Consider the following 19,970-nt stretch of genomic DNA (forward strand, 5'->3'; position numbering starts at 1 on the left):
AGGTGGGGACCAGGAGCATCACCAGACCTACTTTACAGGGTCACATGCCTGGGTATTGATTTGCTGTGCGCCGGTATGAGTTTCACAAAAAAACCCCAGCAGCTTTGCTACCTTGGAATTCAGATAAAGTTATTGCATATGGAGTAATGTACAGAATCTTCACAACATAGCGCACATGCACTACTTGCAACAATATAATTAATTTACAAGATTTTTAAAATGTTTGGTGTGTGTGTGTGTGTGTGTGTGTGTGTGTGTGTGTGTGTGTGTGTGTGTGTGTGTGTGTGTGTGTGTGTGTGTGTGTGTGTGTGTGTGTGTGTGTGTGAATTCCAGGACCCCTCTGCACTGTGCTGCTTCCTGCAATAATGTCCAGATGTGCAAGTTCCTAGTGGAATGTGGGGCGGCTGTGTTCGCCGTGACAACCAGCGACATGCAGACGCCCGCCGACAAGTGTGAAGAGATGGAGGAGGGATACGCACAGTGCTCACAGTTCCTCTACGGTCAGTATGTGTGTGGAAACAGTGTATATTGTTTACCTTTGACACATTGGGTTGCTCTTGATGATTAGTCCAAATGGCATCATATGGTGGTTGAATAGAAGTGGTACTAGGATGCATCCCTGGGGAACCTCATTGTCAAAAGTCACCTGTGATGAGGTATGGCCTGTGTGTGTGTGTGTGTGTGTGTGTGTGTGTGTGTGTGTGTGTGTGTGTGTGTGTTCGTGCGTGCGTGCGTGCGTGCGTGCTTCCGTGCGTGCATGCATGTGTGTGTGTGTGTATTGCAGGCGTCCAGGAGAAGATGGGTGTCATGAACAGAGGCCTGGTGTATGGGCTGTGGGACTACGATGCGGAGGCGCCGGACGAGCTCTCCTTCAGGGAGGGAGACGCACTGAGAGTCCTCCAGAGGAGCCAGGAGCAGGGGCAGGAGCAGGAGGAGGAGGAGGAGCAGCAGCAGGAGGAGGAGCACTGGTGGTGGGCTCAATGTGGAGACCAGGAGGGCTACATACCACGCAACCTGCTGGGGGTCAGTGGCTGTCTAATAGTCATAATAATAACAATTAAAAAAAAGAACTCAGAAAGTGCAGACCTCCGCCAAGGAAGCTGTTTGATAGAACATTTGACTACGTCCCTATTTTTTTTATTGGAAATATTTGTTGGAAACTGGAATGTGAAAATTTGCCCTGTCCCGCAATTCAATTTGTAGTCATTAGGGGCGTCTAGATTTGTTGATTTGTAAAATTGAATCCATTTAATTGTAAAATTAATAAGTTTCATCCAAATGCGTTCATAAATTTTTCACAATAGCAATAATGGAGTTCACAGTGCTAAATCTTCTACTTAACATCAGTGTAAATTAAATTTGCTTAACACCTCTCTCTCTCTCTTCTTTTTTTCTCTTACAGCTGTACCTGAGGATCAAGCCCAGACAGAGAAGCCTGGCTTAACCGCCTACACACACACACACACACACACACACACACACACACACACACACACACACACACACACACACACACACACACACACACACACACACACACACACACACACACACAGACAGCTGTACATTGTGTGGACACATGTCCTGTCAGGAGACTAAGTTGTATTTTTTGTTGACATGGAAGTCAGTTTGTCAACAGATGCTTTGCTTGCATTTGGGTGTGTACATAGACAATTGTGTTCTGTAGAAAAGTGTGTGTGTGTGTGTGTGTGTGTGTGTGTGTGTGTGTGTGTGTGTGTGTGTGTGTGTGTGTGTGTGTGTGTGTGTGTGTGTGTGTGTCAGGCTTGTACGAAATTCCGAATTGGATGAATTTGAATTCAAAGTAATGCCATAATACGAACACTAGGTGGTGGTGTTCTATGTACTCAATGGGTGGTGTAGCTTAGATCCAAAGAAATTCAAGGTAATGACATCACCTAGTGTTTGTATTATGGCATTACTTTGAATTCAAATTCATCCAATTCGGAATTTCATACAAGCCTGGTGTGTGTGTGTGTTTCTTTTCTTATTCTCCTAGTGTGTAGAGACACAATACTGGAGAAATGAAGATTTTGTAAAACAGCTGTTACTAACACAGCGATCACAGATATGAGATCACCAATACGCAGAGCGACTCAGATGAACGTACATGTGAGTGTGTGTGTGTGTGTGTGTGTGTGTGTGTGTGTGTGTGTGTGTGTGTGTGTGTGTGTGTAAGTGAGAGTAAGTGACTGCAGAAGAATATACAGTATGCACGCGTGTGTGTGTGTGTGTATGTTGTAATCGACTGCCAACACGTCCTGTGAAGGCCTAGAAGTACTCTCCAGGCGTACAGACAGGGTCCAACTCAATACCTAACCTCCCGTCCTCTCCTTTGAAATGTGGCCTCGTGATACGAGGCAAGACCTCATTGAACATATAGTTTTATTCACTCTCTCGCAAAGGAACTGAAAGGACGTTTTCTCATTTGCAATCAATAGCGATGTTGAATGGGCAAAAGTCCCGTAAAAGTGGTTGTGAGGCCACAAGCAAAAGTAGAAGACAGGAGGTTAGGCATTGAGTTGGATCCCCAGTATGTTCTAGACCAGCAAAATGACTTTCCAGTGAGTCCACTTGACTCCACCTGAGTGAGGTCACGTCCTGTGTGATGTCATATCCTCTGTGACATCACCGTGCTGAACATGTTAAGGCCTCGGGCAGGGCTACAGCTTTTAGTGTGAAGCGGAAATAAAAACGTTCCAATTCAAATGTGTGGTATTGTATTTTGTGTGTGAATATCTTAGTAGAAAATTATAATAAATATGATAATGAAATATTTCATATGATTTTAAGGAAAAATATTTATTTATTTATTTGCACACATGAAGAGTTCAGATGCAAAACCCCCTACCTCCATTTCTGAAGACCTGCACTTCTATATTTTTAGAGAACCCCGTCGTTGGTTTGGTTTACATTCATGTACTTGATAATACATATAAATAGTTATATTACATAAATAAAATAAAAAAATATGCAATTTTGATAGATTTGTATTAAATAAAAATGAATTAAGATTATTTTCTGAAAAGGCACTTAGGGGTTTTGCATCTGAACTCTTCACATATTTTGTGCACTTCCAGTGATGAAAATATTACAGTAATGTTCTTGTAGGGGGCACTGTGACATAACACACTACACATATGAGGTGGTTTCATCTACAGTACATCTCATCTACCTGCAAATCCGGATTAAGAAGGCCTGGGGCCCCTAGACTACAGGTTGCTGTCGGCCCCTATGGAAAACAAGTATTTTAAAGCAAATACACAGACAACGTGACAATTCCAAACCAAGAGGAGTATTGAGAAGATTTAAAACTACCTGACATGGCACACATTGCCAATTTTTGTTGATTATTCCTTTAACCAACTGGGTGCCACCTGGCAGGTGGGGGCCCCTAGGCCACAGCCATATCTATCCTGTGCATTAAGCATTAATTCAGTGAGAGAGAGAGAGAGAGAGAGAGAGAGAGAGAGAGAGAGAGAGAGAGAGATGAGGAGGTTTAACACATCTCATACCTGCATTCTGCAGTTTTGCTCTGCACACAAATAAAATCTGTACCAAAACCTTCAAATCTACTCCTCCAAAACACATTAAAGCCCGCACACACTCACTCATGCAGCTGGAGTTAATAAAAGGTATAAATTGGCCTACACTTTTCATACACTAGCCATTCTATCCAGTTTATCTTTCAAAAGAAAATCAATACCATCAGATGAAATCATGGGCTTTTATTTAAAAAATCTCACATTAAACTGACATATTTATGAAAGTATATAATTCCAATGATTATTTACAGATGAATTGAATGATGACATTAGCTTCAATTTACACTCAGATTATGTACATACATTGAAAACGTATTTTTTTACATTGAAATATGTATGTACAGTACAATTAATGTACAGCCGTACTCACAATTCAATAACAAATCCATTTAATTTACATTGAAATAAGTGATTCCAATACACTTCATTTACAGCTGTACTCAAAATTACAATTACAATTACAATTGTTTCAAATCAGCCATTATTCTTTTCACGCGTGTAAAAAATACATTCTTATTTGAGTACAGAATATACTACAGTACATACTTGGAGGATAAGGGCTTCCGCACACCGGCTCCGACAAAGTGCTGAGCACTGCTCAGCTAAAATTCGATTCCATTGTTTTCAATAGAACCACGCACACTGGCGCAGATGTCCGCGGACATTGGCCGATGTCGGATAGCAATTAGAGACAAGTTCTATTTTGTCGGTGCCGCCCATTGACTATCAATGCAATGTTCATGTGAAATTGAGATTGGGGGTCCGAATTCTGTCGGAAGCAAAAGTGCGCCGCAGTGCTGTCGGAGCCAGTGTGCGGCCGGCCTAAGGAGCATTGTGTGTTTGTGTTTAAATAGTACAAATATACAGCCCTATGAGTTTGAAGAACTGCACAGAATTCTGCCGCAATTAAGATAACATACATTTGTGATTACAGTACGACACACTTGGAGGATGAGGAGCATTCATTCTGTACATGAGTTTGCATAATAAAAATATACAGCGCCAATTCATATCACACGTGTAAAATAGGACATTTGCAATTAGAGCACAGAATACACTACATACTTGGAGGATAAGGAGCATTCATTCTGTTCATGAGTTTGTACTGTTCATCATCCTACACAGTATTCTATTGTAGTCAGAGACACCAGTCTAATAAGAGAACACTTGAGCTCAACCCTCAATTTTCATGTTGAACTAGTAATCCTAATACACTTTGTGTACTGCTATTCTTACATGTGTGAAAACTTGTGATTACAGCACAAGCTATCCTACATACTTAGAAGGTTACATGATGAATACAGTATGACTTTGCAGTACTGTAAACACACATGACATTATTATACAATGGCATTACAGAGAGCAAAACACATAACATGAAAACATTAACAACATATACAAATGAAGCCAAATGCTAAAGGTTTGAGAAACATGTGGGGCTGTGTGTGTGTGGGGGGAAATCAGAAGGATTCTTTCTCTCGTTCTTTCTTATAGTAAAACAGTGTAGAGCAGGGCATCTATATGGGGTCACAGAGGCCCTCTGGGGGGTTGTAGTCTGTTTAATAATGTGTGTGTGTGTGTGTGTGTGTGTGTGTGTGTGTGTGTGTGTGTGTGTGTGTGTGTGTGTGTGTGTGTGTGTGTGTGTGATTATAATGCATACATTCTCCTCCTTTCCTTTCTTATAGTATAACAGTATAGAGCAGGGCCTCTATATAGGGTCACAGAGGTCCTCTGTGTGTTTGGGTGTGTGAGTGTGTGTGTGTGTGTGTGGGCGGGTGTGTGTGTGTGTGTGTGTGTGTGTGTGAGTGTGTGTGTGCGTGCGTGGGTGTGTGCGTGCGTGGGTGGGTGCGTACGTACGTTTGTGTGTGAAGGCACATGTGGTGTGTTGCTGCAGCATGAGGAGGTCATGTGATCTGGCACAGGGACACTGAGGAGCCCCACCAAGCTGCAAACCCAGGATAGAGGGGCTCAGTGAAGGTGGAGTGGAACGTGTGCAGGTGTGTGAGTGTGCCAGAGGAGACGCTGTAGAAGGACAGAGTGCCGGCCGGCCAGTCCAGGTAGACTCCTACTCTATTGGAGTCGGAGAAGGTGGCAGGTATGGCAGTGCGTTCATTATTGTGCATGACAAAGTAACTGCCAGTAGAACAGCGGAGTGACCAGGAATTGGCATTCCGTCCCATTATGACATCATCACCATCCCCTTTCCTCTTGGTGCTTTTATAGGCCACAGCTATATGAACCCAACTCCCACTCCACTCAGCCTCCCAGTAGCAGCGTCCAGACAGACCCTCTCTACACAACACCTGATCCCAGGAGTCAAATCTGTCTGGGTGGTCAGGATACCGCTGATCCTCTTCCACATGTGTCACCTTTCTGTTCCCCTCAGAGAGAGAGAGACATTTGTATGCTGTGTTTGGGTCCAGTGTGACATTACAGGCATCTGCAGAAAAGAGGAGCACATGGCAGACATTATACACACCCACACACACAGACACAGACACACACACACACAGACACAGACACAGACACACAGACACACACACACACACACACACACACACACACACACACACACACACACACACACAGACACACACACACACACACACACACATTATTAAACAGACTGTAACCCCCAGAGGGCCTCTGTGAAACCATATAGAGGCCCTGCTCTATGTCGTCGGCTTGCTACCAAAACCGTCTAAGTCTGAGTTTGGTCGAAATGAGATTTTTACATAAACTTACTCCCCTACCACAGCTGCATCACCCTGCCTTTCCGCCAGGGTCATTTATCAATCACAACAGTCACCAGAGTCAAAAATCTGTATGTATAAAGACACACACTGGCTATGAGAAAATGAATGACCAGGGACGTAGCTATAGGGAGGACAAGGAGGGCATTTGCCTGTAGGCTTAGGGCCCTCCTGCAGGTGGCAGGGGTAGGGGCGCTATTATGACCTTGGCAGGTGGTATGGGGCCCCTATCTATTCATCCTGGGGCCCTGTGCACAATTGTTCTGCCAATGTGAATGACTTGGGTAACTTGACTTAGCCATTTTTGATGCCAGCAACTTGACATTGGCAAGAGGAAGCAGTGTGTGTACTTCTGTTGAGTTTTTTTTCTTCAAAGACAATGGCCATGTGTCATAACATCATCTTTAGACATCAGTGACTGAGATATTCTTATTATCACACAATGGTTGTAGCCTTAAAATTAAGCTAAATGAAACAAATTGAGCATTTATTAATCTGGTGCTTTATTTGATGTAGTCAGAGATTTTGTAGAAGGCTACTGGGCGGGGCACAGTTCTATGACCAGGTTACCTCTGTCATGGGCAAGGTGGTGTGTGTGTGTGTGTGTGTGGGGGGGGGGGGGGTGGGGCAGTTTTCTGAGCATGGAGAAGAGCAGAAGTTATCCAAAGATGCTAAATAAGGAGGACACAGTTTGTGAGGAGGTACAAGGACCAAAGAAGTGCCCCACCCCTTCATCCTCCTCCATGACTGATGGACCCTCAACATGGAGATTGGACGCCACTGCAATGCTTTCTCTGTGTGACACTGCAAGCTCCTGGCATGAGCAATGTGTGTATTACCATTCTGCGCTTTACTTTGGACGAGAATGTAAATAATGTTATCATTGAAAACTAGCATAACTGAAAGTAGTTGAAAATAAAAGAAAACTGTGAAAATGTGTTGGTAGATATGAGATCTACCAGCATGCTAGAATATTACAAGGTCCACAAAAATATTGCAATCATTCACCATTTCCAGTATTAAGGTTTGGAATAAAAATAAAAAGAATAGTATAACTATCAAAATAATGTGCAGTGCATTGTCCTTGTTGTGCTGCATCAAATAATTTATTTTAAAGTGATTTGTTTTCCTTAGAAGGTGTTTCATGTTTGACTTGCAGCTTCACTCAACATAAATACATTAAATAAGTTAACATCTTAGACAGGTACTCTTTGTAATGGACCAATGACAGGATGACAGGATGATGCAGAAGTGGTAGGGGAGTAAAGTTCAGCAAAAATCTCTTTTTGACCAAAATTATTAGGGGGGACTCGCAATTGCTCTTTGCCCAGGGTCTCAGATTTCCTAGAACCGCCACTGGTGTTTGGCTCCCCCTAGGAAATGTAGTTTTTCCCTGTTTTCCGAAAACCCCAAAATCGGACTTAAGCGGTTTTGGTAGCAGGCTGACGATATTCCAAATAATATCCCTTGAAAGACCTACTTTTTTTAGATACAGTAATCTGAAAATGGGTTCTTCGAGGACTCTGTTCAAAACCAATTTTTAATGTCAAAACTATAAGGAGTTGAGAGCTATAATTTTGCACCTTTCCTATTGGGAAGTGTGTGAACCTCCTTGATTTTGTTTAGCCACATCTGAGACGGTGGTGCAGGATGATTCTGTGATTTGGCGGGGAATGACCCTCAGGAATGATTGCACGCATGCTTTATGCACAGATCAGTGGCTTAAGCCCGATTCGGAAGGGACTTGTATTACCTATGGACCCCCGGTAATTCGGAATAATTACAGAGAATGTCTGAGTTCTTAGTCCTGTGCGAATGTGCCATGTCTGCGATTTGTGAGGTAATAATTCCGCCGCGAATTACCTACTGTAATTCAGCGAAACTCAGACGTCCTGGGGTAATTTTACATAGGCGCACCGTCTGCACTCCCTTGTAATGTCTGTGAATTGAGTAAATAACAGACGTTTATTTATCCCGTCTGAATGCGCCCCGAAAAATCACGGAGGTCCAGGGGTAATTGCGAATTACCAGGGGTCCATAGGTAATATTTATCCCGTGCGAATCGGGCTTAAGAACGCTTGATAAATGAGGCCCCAGGAGTCAAATACACAGGGGCAGACCTCTCCAGGGCGACCCCATCACTGTGCACTGTGACAGACAACTCTGTAGTTTTGTTAAACACATACTGTTATTAGACATTCTATAATGTTATTGACACACTCTCTATAATGCCATTAAACATACAGTAATGTATTAAACACACTTTGTAATGTTCACAGAATTGCCACCGAAAAAATGTCATCATGAAGACTTACATCTCGTTGCATCTGTTGCCAATCTGACTCTTCCACAGTGCTGTGTGCTTAGAGAAGAGAGAGAGAGAGAGAGAGAGAGAGAGAGAGAGAGAGAGAGAGAGAGAGAGAGAAAGAGAGAGAGAGAGAGAGAGAGTTACTATTAGTATAGTTATCACTTTTCCTGACAAAATGTGATGTTTGAAATAAAGATGTACAGTGTATACAGCATGAGAGGCAGTGGTAGTGAAAACGGTACTGTACTGTAGCCTGTCTAACAAAAAAAGGGCCACGTAACACATACCGTACACTGTCCTGGGACATTCAGGATCTATGATGGGACACCCATACACTGTCCTGAGATACCAATGCTCTCTCTTGAGACATCTACAAACTGTCCTGGGACACTCAAACACTGTCACAAGTGAGATACCTACAGTAGATGCTGTCCCAGTTGGGCTGCTGCCTTGCATGGTAAAATGTCTGAGAGCTGTGTCATAATGGCAATGGGAGTTTCCCAGTGGCTTTTTCATGCTGAATGCTCAAATTATGAGAATTGTAGCCTGACAAGCCATACTACGTTAAATGTTAACATTAGTCTGGACCCAATCAATGAAACATCAGAAGAATGTTGATGGGAACAACCCGTTGTTTTTCAAACCGGGTCTGTGCCTATCGGCCAACGCTTTGTCGTCACTCCCTCAAAACCCTGTCCGCTTTGCATCCAACAAATCTCCTGCGTTGTGATTGTTCTGCCAGTTTCAGGGCACTGGGGCATTCCCTGAGGGTAGACCCACTCGCAGGCAAAAATAATTTTGGTTAAGAAAGTTGCACAATAACCAAGCAAATCCATTTTACTTTCATAAACTGATAGAGTGGGCTACTGTATAGAATGTCAATATACTTAGCATTTCCCGATAGGTACACTGGATGTCACTATGATGGTTCATATATAAGTAGGAGGAGTACTGTTTATATCAGGTGTTGAGTTGGAAGGACAAATGGCTTTGACAGTTTTCGGTCTGAGGTGTAGTGGCCTTATGGTAATGGCTTGCATTTTTATGAAATAAACGAAGAACTCTTTTCACAGATTATGCCTCAGCCTGGCCATCCATGGGTCACACAATAGCTATTTTCTTTTGTTTTTAGAGTTACTTGGGCAAAATCCATGGTGCTGAACAAAAAAGTAACGTTTTGTGAAAAAAAAGTTTGTTCACTCCTATGAATTTTTCTTTTAAAAACTTACTTTTTTCTTTTAATTAATTCACTGGCAAGCATGATGACGTTTCAACCTCTCTTTCTTCCTCAGATTTACACAATAGCTATAGCTGCACTCTAAAAATGTTCAATCATTCGGATTTCGAAAGTGTTTGTGTTAGTGCGCTCAATATCAATGGGATTTTTTTTAATGGCAAAGTCTTTTTCTAGTAATTGGCACACAATGAAATTGCAATACAAATGTATATTTTGACAATAACATTCCCCATTCACCCTAGGGCACATACTTCAGTATCTCCAGTTTAGAGTGAGGATCCTCCAATCTAGCAGATAAAAGCTTCAGTCCGGATTCTTCAGGATGATTGTAGCTCAGATCCAACTCTTTAAGGTGGGAGGGGTTTGAGGTCAGAGCTGCAGCTAGAAATGTACAACCCTCCTCTGAGATGAGACACAAGGAGAGCCTGGAAGGGGTAGAAGATCATGGTATGCTTATAAATAAAATTTTACACATTACACAGCTGTGTTTAGAATAGAGAACTGGATTGGGACCCGCTGGCTCCCGCGGGACCCAATGCAAATTGGGCGGGAACGGGCGGTTTAAACTTAGGTGAAGGCGGGGGCAGGCGGGAAAATAAAATACAGTGGGAACAGTGGGACCTGTGAAGTATTGATGAATGTGCTGTCTATGTAGCCTGGTTCGGTGCCTGTGTGTAGCTCTGGAGTCCGCTGGTGGAGAGCTACACACACTACCGTCTGGTAGCGCTGCCATTGACATGCTCTTTTCGAATAGAAAATAAACTGAGCATTTATTGCTTAAATATCAACGGCAGCTCGCATTGATGAGTCACAAGACAGATTATATACTGACTCTTTAGAGATGAACAGAAAATGTAGGAATTTTTTGGTGGTGAGTTAGTAGAGCATGACACAGATGATTTTCACTCTTGTCCTGTCCCGCTCCCAGAAAAAAAATCCTGTCCTGCCCTGTCAATACAGCCATGGTAAAGCCACTCCTAAAAAAGACAAATTTAGATCAGAATTCTTTAAACAACTACCGACCTATATCAAACCTCCCCTTTATAAGCAAGGTACTAGAAAAAGTTGTATTTAAACAGCTTAATCAACATCTGGCTGGGAATGATATCTTGGAAAAATTCCAATCAGGCTTCAGAGCCAACCATAGCACCGAAACAGCACTAACCAAAATAATAAGTGATCTTAGGCTCAACAGTGCCGCAAACAAAGTTTCAGCACTTATCCTCCTCGACCTCAGTGCCGCCTTTGACACGATAGACCACAACATACTAATTGACCGCCTTGAGTCTTGGGTAGGCTTGTCCGGTCACGTCTTAGAGTGGTTCAAAACATATATTACAGGAAGACAGTTTTTTGTCACCATCGGAGAATACGTCTCCAACAAGTATGATGTGCCTTTTGGAGTTGCTCAGGGCAGTTGCTTGGGCCCTCTCCTCTTCTCTCTCTATATGTTGCCCCTGGGCTCCATCATCAGAGAGCACAATGTTGATTTTCATAGCTATGCCGATGACACTCAACTATATATCTCTGTCGAGCCTAGCCAAACCACTGCCATTCATGCCTTGACTAAATGCATGTCTGCCATTACAGATTGGATGAACAGTAACTTCCTAAAATTAAATGAAGATAAAACTGAAGTGTTGCTCATTGGGCCTAAGAAAAAACGTGCAAAACTCCACTCAAGCCTAGGTGACCTAAGCATACACATTAAAGATAAGGTTACTAGCCTAGGTGTGGTCATAGACTCGGATTTGAGCTTTGAGCCTCACATCAACAAGATAACAAAATCTGCTTTTTTCCATCTTAGAAATGTCAACAAAGTGCGCGGCTTGGCCCCCCAAGACGCTGAGAAACTTATTCATGCCTTTGTCACCAGTAGGATAGACTACTGCAATGCTCTTTTCTCTGGTCTCCCAAAAAAATTAATTGACAAATTGCAACTCATTCAAAATTCTGCGGCAAGAATCCTAACAAGAACCAGAATGAGAGAGCACATCTCTCCTGTCTTGGCAGACCTGCACTGGTTACCTGTCTCATACAGAATCGACTTTAAGATTCTGCTCACAGTATTTAAAGCATTAAATGGACTTGCCCCTAGCTATATCTCAGACATGCTCTCTTTTTATGCCCCTGCTCGAGCTCTCAGGTCCACTGATGCCAAGCTGCTAAGGACCCCCACCCCCCCGCAGAAGAAGATCGGCGACGCCGCGTTTGCCTGCTATGCGCCCAAGAGATGGAACACCCTCCCCATCGAGATCCGATCAGCCACCTCCGTCGACTCCTTTAAGAAGCAGCTGAAGACCCACCTCTTCATCCTTGCCAACTCCTAGCTGCCAAGACGTCATAGTGTCCCAGCCGCCGCAGCGCCCTTACTACTCGCAATCCAGCCCTGGCAGGGGGCTCCCCTAGGTGGCCGCTGGTCTCTGCCTGAGGTTTCTTCCTGACTACAGGGGGTCTTTTTTCTCAGACCTCACTGAGCTTTTTTTTCCCCCTCACAAACTATGAATCAAGCGAAAGGGAGTTTTTCCTCACCCCTGATGCCACCAGGGGCCGCACCTGAGCGCCCAATCTCTGTGCGACTATCTATGACTTATGATAGGCCCAGCCACTATGGACCTTACACATCTAAGAATCCTGGTCCTAACCTACGTTGACCTTATGACTCTACATTCTCTGTCTATCTCTTCTTCCTCTGCCTTCCTGCTTTTTCTGCCTCTCCTCTATACCTCTCCTTTTAAATCTATCTCTCCTCTCCTTTTAAATCTATCTCTAACAATGTTTTTTCCCATTTGTTAAGCACTTTGAGTTACATGCCTTGTATGACACAGTGCTATACAAATACAATTATTATTATTATTATTATTATGTCCTGTGTGGAACAACCCCCAATCCTGCCACTCAAAAGTACTCCCACTCCTGCCCCACTTCTGTTATATTTTTTGTGTGTGCGTTACCTGTATGCATATTTGCCTCCTAGTTGCAGTCATAATAGCCAATACAATTATATACAAGCTGTAACTTTTAAGTCATTGATGTGATCGATGATTGCTTTCAATGTGGCCACCTTAACTATAAAGCAGGGCTTTGAACCGGTTCAAGGAACGAAAACGAAAACCGGGAACTTTTTGTATTTTACAGGGAACAGAAACGAAACCGGAAATGTTATTATTTTTTTATGTTCTGGAAAAGGAACACTTATTGAAAAATAATTGCAACCGGTTAATAGTTCCTCAAACAAAAAAAGTAGGCTAATTATTTTCCTGCGCACATTACTATGACGACTGAAGTTCACGTCCTGTGTGACAGACATTCGCTGACTGTAATCCACCGCTCTCTCTCCATTCAAATTTCAAAGTCTCCACTCCACATCCGAGATAAGAGAAACCACTGCTATACAAAAGGGCCGAGTTCCCATTGCATCGTTGTTAGACATATTGCAGAGAAGTGTGTTTATAAGCACACGAGAATGTTCCTCGTTAATGGGCATCCATGGCTGCTTCAAATGCAGATATGCACAAACTCGCAATGTCCTTCATAGCGCTCCCCATGACCCAAGTCAGCGCGGGGCGCGCATTTTCATATTTGAGGTTTATTCTGTCTCCGCTGAGGTCGTCCCTGAATGACAAACTTCAGGAGGATATTCCTTTCATCCGCTTGAATTAACAGTTTGGAATGTAGGCTGACCTATATGCACTTCCGTCTTTCTTGGTTAATTAACATCAGATATGGGGAGTAATCAGCTGACAGGAACGAAATGAACCCTTCCGGGAACAATATTTTTTTGTTCTAACCGGTTCGCGAACTTCAATTTATTGGTGGAACTCATAACCGGAAACGGTATAATTCTGTTTCTGTTCGGAACGAATGGATTGGAAAAAAATATCTGTTCAAAACCCTGCTATAAAGTGATGGGGTCTGGAGAAACCCTGGTTAGCCTAACAGAAAAAAATGAATTTTTCTTTTTTATTTATTATTATTATCCTTAGACCCTATTATTATATTATTATTGCTACAGGAGGGGGAGGCATCTACATCTTTATGCACTGATATGCCATTTTTTTGTGCAACAAAAAACGGGAGGAAATCAGGTGCTACAATTAATAGTATTGTAATAAATTGTATTTAGTAGATCAGTAGATTTCCTTGCCACGTTTTGGTGCTTTGGTGGTATGGACATTCTACCTCACCAGAAGTAAAAACCCTATTGAAAATGAATGGGATGTTATGTCTGGTAAGATAGAATGTCCATACCACCAAAGCACCAAAACGTGGCATGGAAATGTACGGGTATATTGAAGAGTGAAGAGTGACGTGTGGGTCACCAGGCCAAACAAACAAAAACAGCGGACAGCAAAGCATCAAGGATATCTGGGCTTCCATAACTCCCATGCAATGCCCTCCCATTGGCTTCAATGTTAAACACAGCATTCCAGTGACTAAGGCAAAGAACTTAGTAACCAAGTATAGAACATTGAAATGTAATTTAGTAAGTACCAAATTTCAACTATTTTAATGTAATCCGAATTCCTTTCTGTTTTCACATTTTCAGTTCTTTACAACACTACAAAACTGTTTCGCGTAATAATTTGGAACAGAACATTTTAAGTACCATTATCATTGGAAGGTTCATTCAAAAACATTTGAACTGTACTGTAATGGTCAATGACTTGACAAGTATAATGACTGTCATTTATATTGATTATTTAGGGAAATCAGTGAAAATCTCATTTGCATAATAATTTGGAATGCGGTGTACATTGATGTCTGGTAATCTTTCTAAAAACTCCCTATGTGTTCTTGTCAGAGAATTATTGCAACCTCAGTTGTGAATGGCATACCATATTTATTTTGGTTCACGTACCAAGAGATTGATTCTTACTTTAGATGTCAGAATCAATGTGTGTGTGTGTTTGTGTGTGTGTGTGTGTGTGTGTGTGTGTGTGTGTGTGTGTGTGTGTGTGTGTGTGTGTGTGTGTGTGTGTGTGTGTGTGTGTGTGTGTCATGGAACTGAACAACCAGGTGATAAGGGGAATAACGGCCTTCGAGGTGCCCCAATATGTGTGTGTCATGAAACTGAACCGTATCTGTCAATATTCCACAATGGTGTGACTTATAAGTATGCCCTGCATCACGTTGCAAGACTTGGCAGACTCTTTCATCCAAAGCAAAATAGGCCATAAACAGCTTCTAGAAATCTCAGAATGTCCAGTGTTGCTTGAGAAGCTGAGCGAAACACACATTCGCAAGAGCCAGGTTGCATTCTCTTGCTTTGACAAATATCACAACCTGCAAAAGTAACTGCATGTTGCCCCAAATCCCACAGTTTAATCCTCTACTGTATGAATTATTATAAATACATTGCAAAAGGTGTATCAGTGGTGTTTTGGTGTTAAAATGAGATTTATAATAGATGTTTTTTTTTTTTTTAACTGTTTTTGATTATTTTGTTAGCAAAGTGTTGACATATGGCAACTATGGGAATCTTGTGTAGAAACTCATCACAGGGATGAATCACTTACCTTAATGTCTGCAGTCTGCAGTGGGGACTAGACAGACCCTTGCAGAGAACATGAACTCCTACATCCCCCAGGTCATTTCCACTCAGGTCCATCTCTGTTAGGGAGTTTGGTGACTGTAGAACTTCGGCCAGCGCCTTAGAGGACTTCTCTGTGAACTTACAGCCATTAAGTCTGTTAAAGAAACACTAGAGTCAGCACATTGCAATGTGAAATGATGCACGTCTATCGTGGTGGTTTGCCTCAACACACCATGATACCTGTGTTTTTTTTATTTATTTAATTAAACTACATTTTTAAAAAAAACTTTTGATATATATGGACTACTTCCCACTGTTAGATAAATGCAACTGTGTGAATTAAGTATTTTAACAGTGCAATCTCCAGGGGAAAACAAAACCTTTCAGCTTTAGACCTCACACCAGGAGACCGCTTTTCATTAAGTTTACATAGGCTAAATATCCAAATATCACCCTACAGCCAGCATGGGACCTCATTGTACCGTATAGTGAATTGCATTACATTGTACTGATAAATACAGATTTATAGCATGTTCTGTACTGTATGTAAGCATGTTTGCGGGACAACAAAAAATGTAGTTACTTTAATCATTGTGGCAAGATATAAGTAAAGAGATTTTACACATTACTTCAAGAGAAAACATGATCGCACAAACACCATTTTGTACTGTGATAGGATGGATGTGGATGTGTAGAATGTATCGCAGGGAAGCGTGTTTGTAGGATCATGCATATCTTCAACCTGATACCAGTGTGTTATTGCCTCAACATCTTGTTTTCACAGAAACCTGCATGTGTAAATGAGTATAAATGTGCCAATACATGCCTCTAATCCAGACTAGCAAGACATGTTACTACCATCCTCCCTACACTACCCATCTATGAAGTAACTTGGTTGCTGTGAGTCTGTGTCTGTGTTTGTGAAAATGAGTAGTACAGAAATGCTGCACTTTAGATAGAGACATAGTCTTGCACAACAAAAAAAGAGAAAACTTGGATACAGGGTATCTGCACATTTTTCATCACCCAATTTAATACTTTTTAATACCATTTTCAAGACCTCCAACATTAAAATTAAGACCACTACACAGGTGTGCGTGTGTGTGTTACATGGTACAATATTGCTATTACATTCACACTGCTCACTGTGTTATTTTATTCTCATTGCCTGCTCCCTAGTCACTTTCTGCACCAGATGTCTGTCATGACTTGTCAAAGAGGTTTCTGTATGTTGCGGGAGTTTTCATGAAATCGGCCCCTTCCTTAGATAATTCATTATAATTTCAAATCAAGTGGCCAGCATCTGTGTAACTCCATGTGCTAAAATATTCTTTCAGTTGATCTGGCTGCTGCATAGATGGGCCCAAACTCTAATACCCTAGTCATTTTTGTGCTTAATTTAACCATAGAGATGACAACAAAAAAGTGTGAGATGGCGCGCACTAGGGGTGCGTGGTATGGACGGTATACTATCGTGCGTGGTATTTTTTCCCCCAAGGTATGGATTTTGTCCATACCGCTCTACCGCCATAGCGCATTGCATCCTGCAGATGGCAGTAATGGACAACGTTTTGAACATCCACCGACTGTCTCTCGTAGTAGCAAAAGAATATGTGGTTGTAGAACAGAAGCACAATTTCATTTAAGCTTTAAGTGTAAAATGTATAGTTAGTGTAGTGAACTATTGTTTTAAACTGTATGTAATTTCGATTCTGGTCTCCACAATTTAATGTACAGTGGTGTGTGAAAAGCAAGTTAGCAAGCTAACAGCCCAAGTCATTCATGTCAATGCTGGTGTCTGACAACAGAAATGTGCTAAATCTATGTGCTACTGGTTGCTTTACATTTGCGCCAGCCTTACTGTATGTTACTGTGTCCAGGTGAGATAATATCATTCACGATATCTGGCTGGGTGTTAGTAACTTAGATGACTGTTGTTCACTGTTTAGAATGTGATTTAGCGATTTCGCTAACGTTAGCACGCTAACCGCTGCTGCAGTGATAGCTGCCATTTAAATGCATTAGTTCTACAATGCATTGCTAGCTGCCTCATGTGAAAGTTCGTTTTTTTGAAACTTTAACAATAACAGCTGAACCATTAGGCTTGGCATAATCACAGATGGAAGCACCCCAGATAGCAAGCTTACATTGAATCGATGTAGAATCAGCATTCCATTTTCAACGCTAAACCATTGAAACATCAGATTTCGATGTTGATTTAGCATCAGTTTGCTCCCTCGACTAACATTGAAACTATGTTGATTTTGTAACTATGGATCCACGTAACTTCAACTGTATTTCGATACGTGCCTACAGTGGTGCTCATATGTTTACATACCCCAGCAGAATATACACTTTCTCTGCGATTTCTCACAAAATGTGACAGATTACACAAAAACCTTTTTTTCACTCATTGCTAGTGACTGGCTTAAGATATTTATTAGCAATATTCTGTGTTTACTCTTTCAAAAGCATGATCACAACCCAAACTACCCAAATGACCCTGTTCAAAAGTTTACATAGGCCTACCCTAATGTCTGATGCTGAATACGGCCCTGTTTAACATCAAGGACCGCTCTAAATTGTTTGTGGTAGTTGTGGATAAGGCTCTTAATGTTCTCAGATGACAAAACAGCACATTCTTCCTGGCAGAATGGTTGTTTCCTATAATATCTTTGGGTTTCTTGCCGGAACCTCACATTTGAGTTTCCCCTGAGTGGCTCAATGATGTTGAGATCTGGAGAGTGAGATGGTCGCACAAAAACCTTCATTTTATTCTTTCTGAAGCTAATGACGGGTTGATTTGGCTTTCTGTGTCGAAATATTGTCATGTTGGCTCAGTTGGAATTTCAATTCAGAAATGCAATATGAGGGGTTTGGTTGGAATCAAGCCAATGGGAAAGGGAATCATTGTATTGCAATGAACATTGCAAGGGAAATTGTTCAGGAGGCATAGGACAACCAAAAAATAACTTCAGGTGAAATATAGGACAACATGAAAAAATGTTGTAAACTGTGCAGGAAAGAAAAGTGAAAGTGAAGTGAAAGCCCATTGGGAAACTCCAACTCCCATTGTCATTGTGACACAGCACTCCACAGCACACAAGTGAACACCGCACACAACGAAATTGCATTTATGCCTCACCCGTGCAAGGGGGCAGCCCTCAGTGGCGCCCCATGGGGAGCAGTGCGGTGGGACGGTACCATGCTCTGGGTATCTCAGTCATGGAGGAGGATGGGGGAGATTACTCCCCCCACCAACCTGGCGGGTCGGGAGTCGAACCGGCAACCTCTGGGATGCAAGTCTGACACCCTAACCGCTCACCCATGACTGCCCATAAAGAGGCACTTTTAGTCCATGAGCCAGACCACCGATCGCAATCGAAAGGGTGGGCAAAGTCTTGTTGGTATTTTATTATTGCTATATATGTCCAGTTTATGAATTGGTATGATAACCTTTGCAGAACAGTAGCTTTATCATATTTATCATGCATTTCTTATTTGAACCATTTTACACTAAAAACGCCTAGGCTAATTTGCTAATATCTTGATAAATTGAACATAAAAATGACTGTGAGGTAAATATATTTATAGGAAAAGTTGTTATACAAAATTCTTAGATAGTTCAAAGGGCATGTTACACATATTTCCCACTTAATTTAGTTCAGGCCCTCATTTTCACTGACTTTTCATTTAAGGAAACTTGTAATACAAAACCCACCTGTATTGTAATGTACTGGGAAAATTGTGTGGTGATGCATAGAAGTTTTTTTTTCACTCTTGAGAAATAAACCCTCATTTTTAAAAGTTATCTTTCATTATCCAAACAAAGTGTAATGTACTTAAATGTGAACTAATTTACATACACACTCGAATTTGATATGTAGACAAAGACCTATTGGATAAAGCAGAGACTACACTTTTTACATCGACTAAGGGTGTTTGGAGAGGATAAAGTCACTTTTTGTACCATGCTGTTGTTGAGAGTGTACTACACTATACAATCCGGTGCCATGCACAGACATTTTTTGGGATCAGGTGCTCAAGGTGGGGGCGGGGGGCATGTGGAACTTCCAGTTTCCTTGCTAGGTTAGAACAGGAGTGGGGAGCCGTTTTCATTCGTGGGCCACTTCAAATTTTATAAAAGGCTGCACTATGAACACAAATCAGGATTTCCCCCTGCAGTTTAGGTCTATATTGAAGGTGGGCACCTTCACAACAGACCCCACCTCCTCTAGGTCCCCTGAAAACATAACTTAATTGTATTGCAAATTCAATTTCTAAGAGTTCTTTACAAAGCATGTCAAATTCCATGTGAAACTGCATAAGATTAAAATTACATCAGGGGCCGTAAACGGCCCTTGAGACATAAGTTAGATTCCCCACCCTTGTATTATAAACTATATGATATCAGTGGGAATTGTCACATGCTTTTGATCTCAAGAATTTCTACCGTAGATGATCATGCCAATATGGAACACATTGTGACAAAATAACAAGAACTTTCAAAAAGGGCCTTTTTTTCGTCCAACACTGCGAAGTGGCAGGTGCTTTAGCACCACCAAGTCCGTTC

The 19,970-nt window shown here is 41.8% G+C and overlaps 2 protein-coding genes across 2 annotated transcripts in view; one reads left to right on the forward strand and one right to left on the reverse strand.

The window, feature by feature from the left end:
- The window catches only part of LOC134458286 (apoptosis-stimulating of p53 protein 2-like), a 45,722-nt gene extending 44,258 nt beyond the window's left edge, over positions 1-1,464 (forward strand). Inside the window, exons 21-23 of the mRNA XM_063210517.1 lie at positions 334-500; positions 785-1,023; positions 1,403-1,464. Of these exons, the coding sequence (XP_063066587.1) occupies positions 334-500; positions 785-1,023; positions 1,403-1,444 (448 nt within the window). The 3' untranslated portion in view covers positions 1,445-1,464. The remainder of the gene's footprint in view (positions 1-333; positions 501-784; positions 1,024-1,402) is intronic.
- An 8,629-nt stretch (positions 1,465-10,093) lies between these two features.
- LOC134454286 (NACHT, LRR and PYD domains-containing protein 12-like) overlaps positions 10,094-19,970 on the reverse strand; it is a 36,392-nt gene continuing 26,515 nt past the window's right edge. Inside the window, exons 11-12 of the mRNA XM_063205211.1 lie at positions 15,381-15,551; positions 10,094-10,286 (exon numbers count right to left, since the gene is read on the reverse strand). Coding sequence (XP_063061281.1) covers positions 10,100-10,286; positions 15,381-15,551 — 358 coding nt within the window. The 3' untranslated portion in view covers positions 10,094-10,099. The remainder of the gene's footprint in view (positions 10,287-15,380; positions 15,552-19,970) is intronic.

This window comes from Engraulis encrasicolus, chromosome 1, assembly GCF_034702125.1.
Source record: "Engraulis encrasicolus isolate BLACKSEA-1 chromosome 1, IST_EnEncr_1.0, whole genome shotgun sequence".
Classification (NCBI taxonomy): Eukaryota; Metazoa; Chordata; class Actinopteri; order Clupeiformes; family Engraulidae; genus Engraulis; species Engraulis encrasicolus.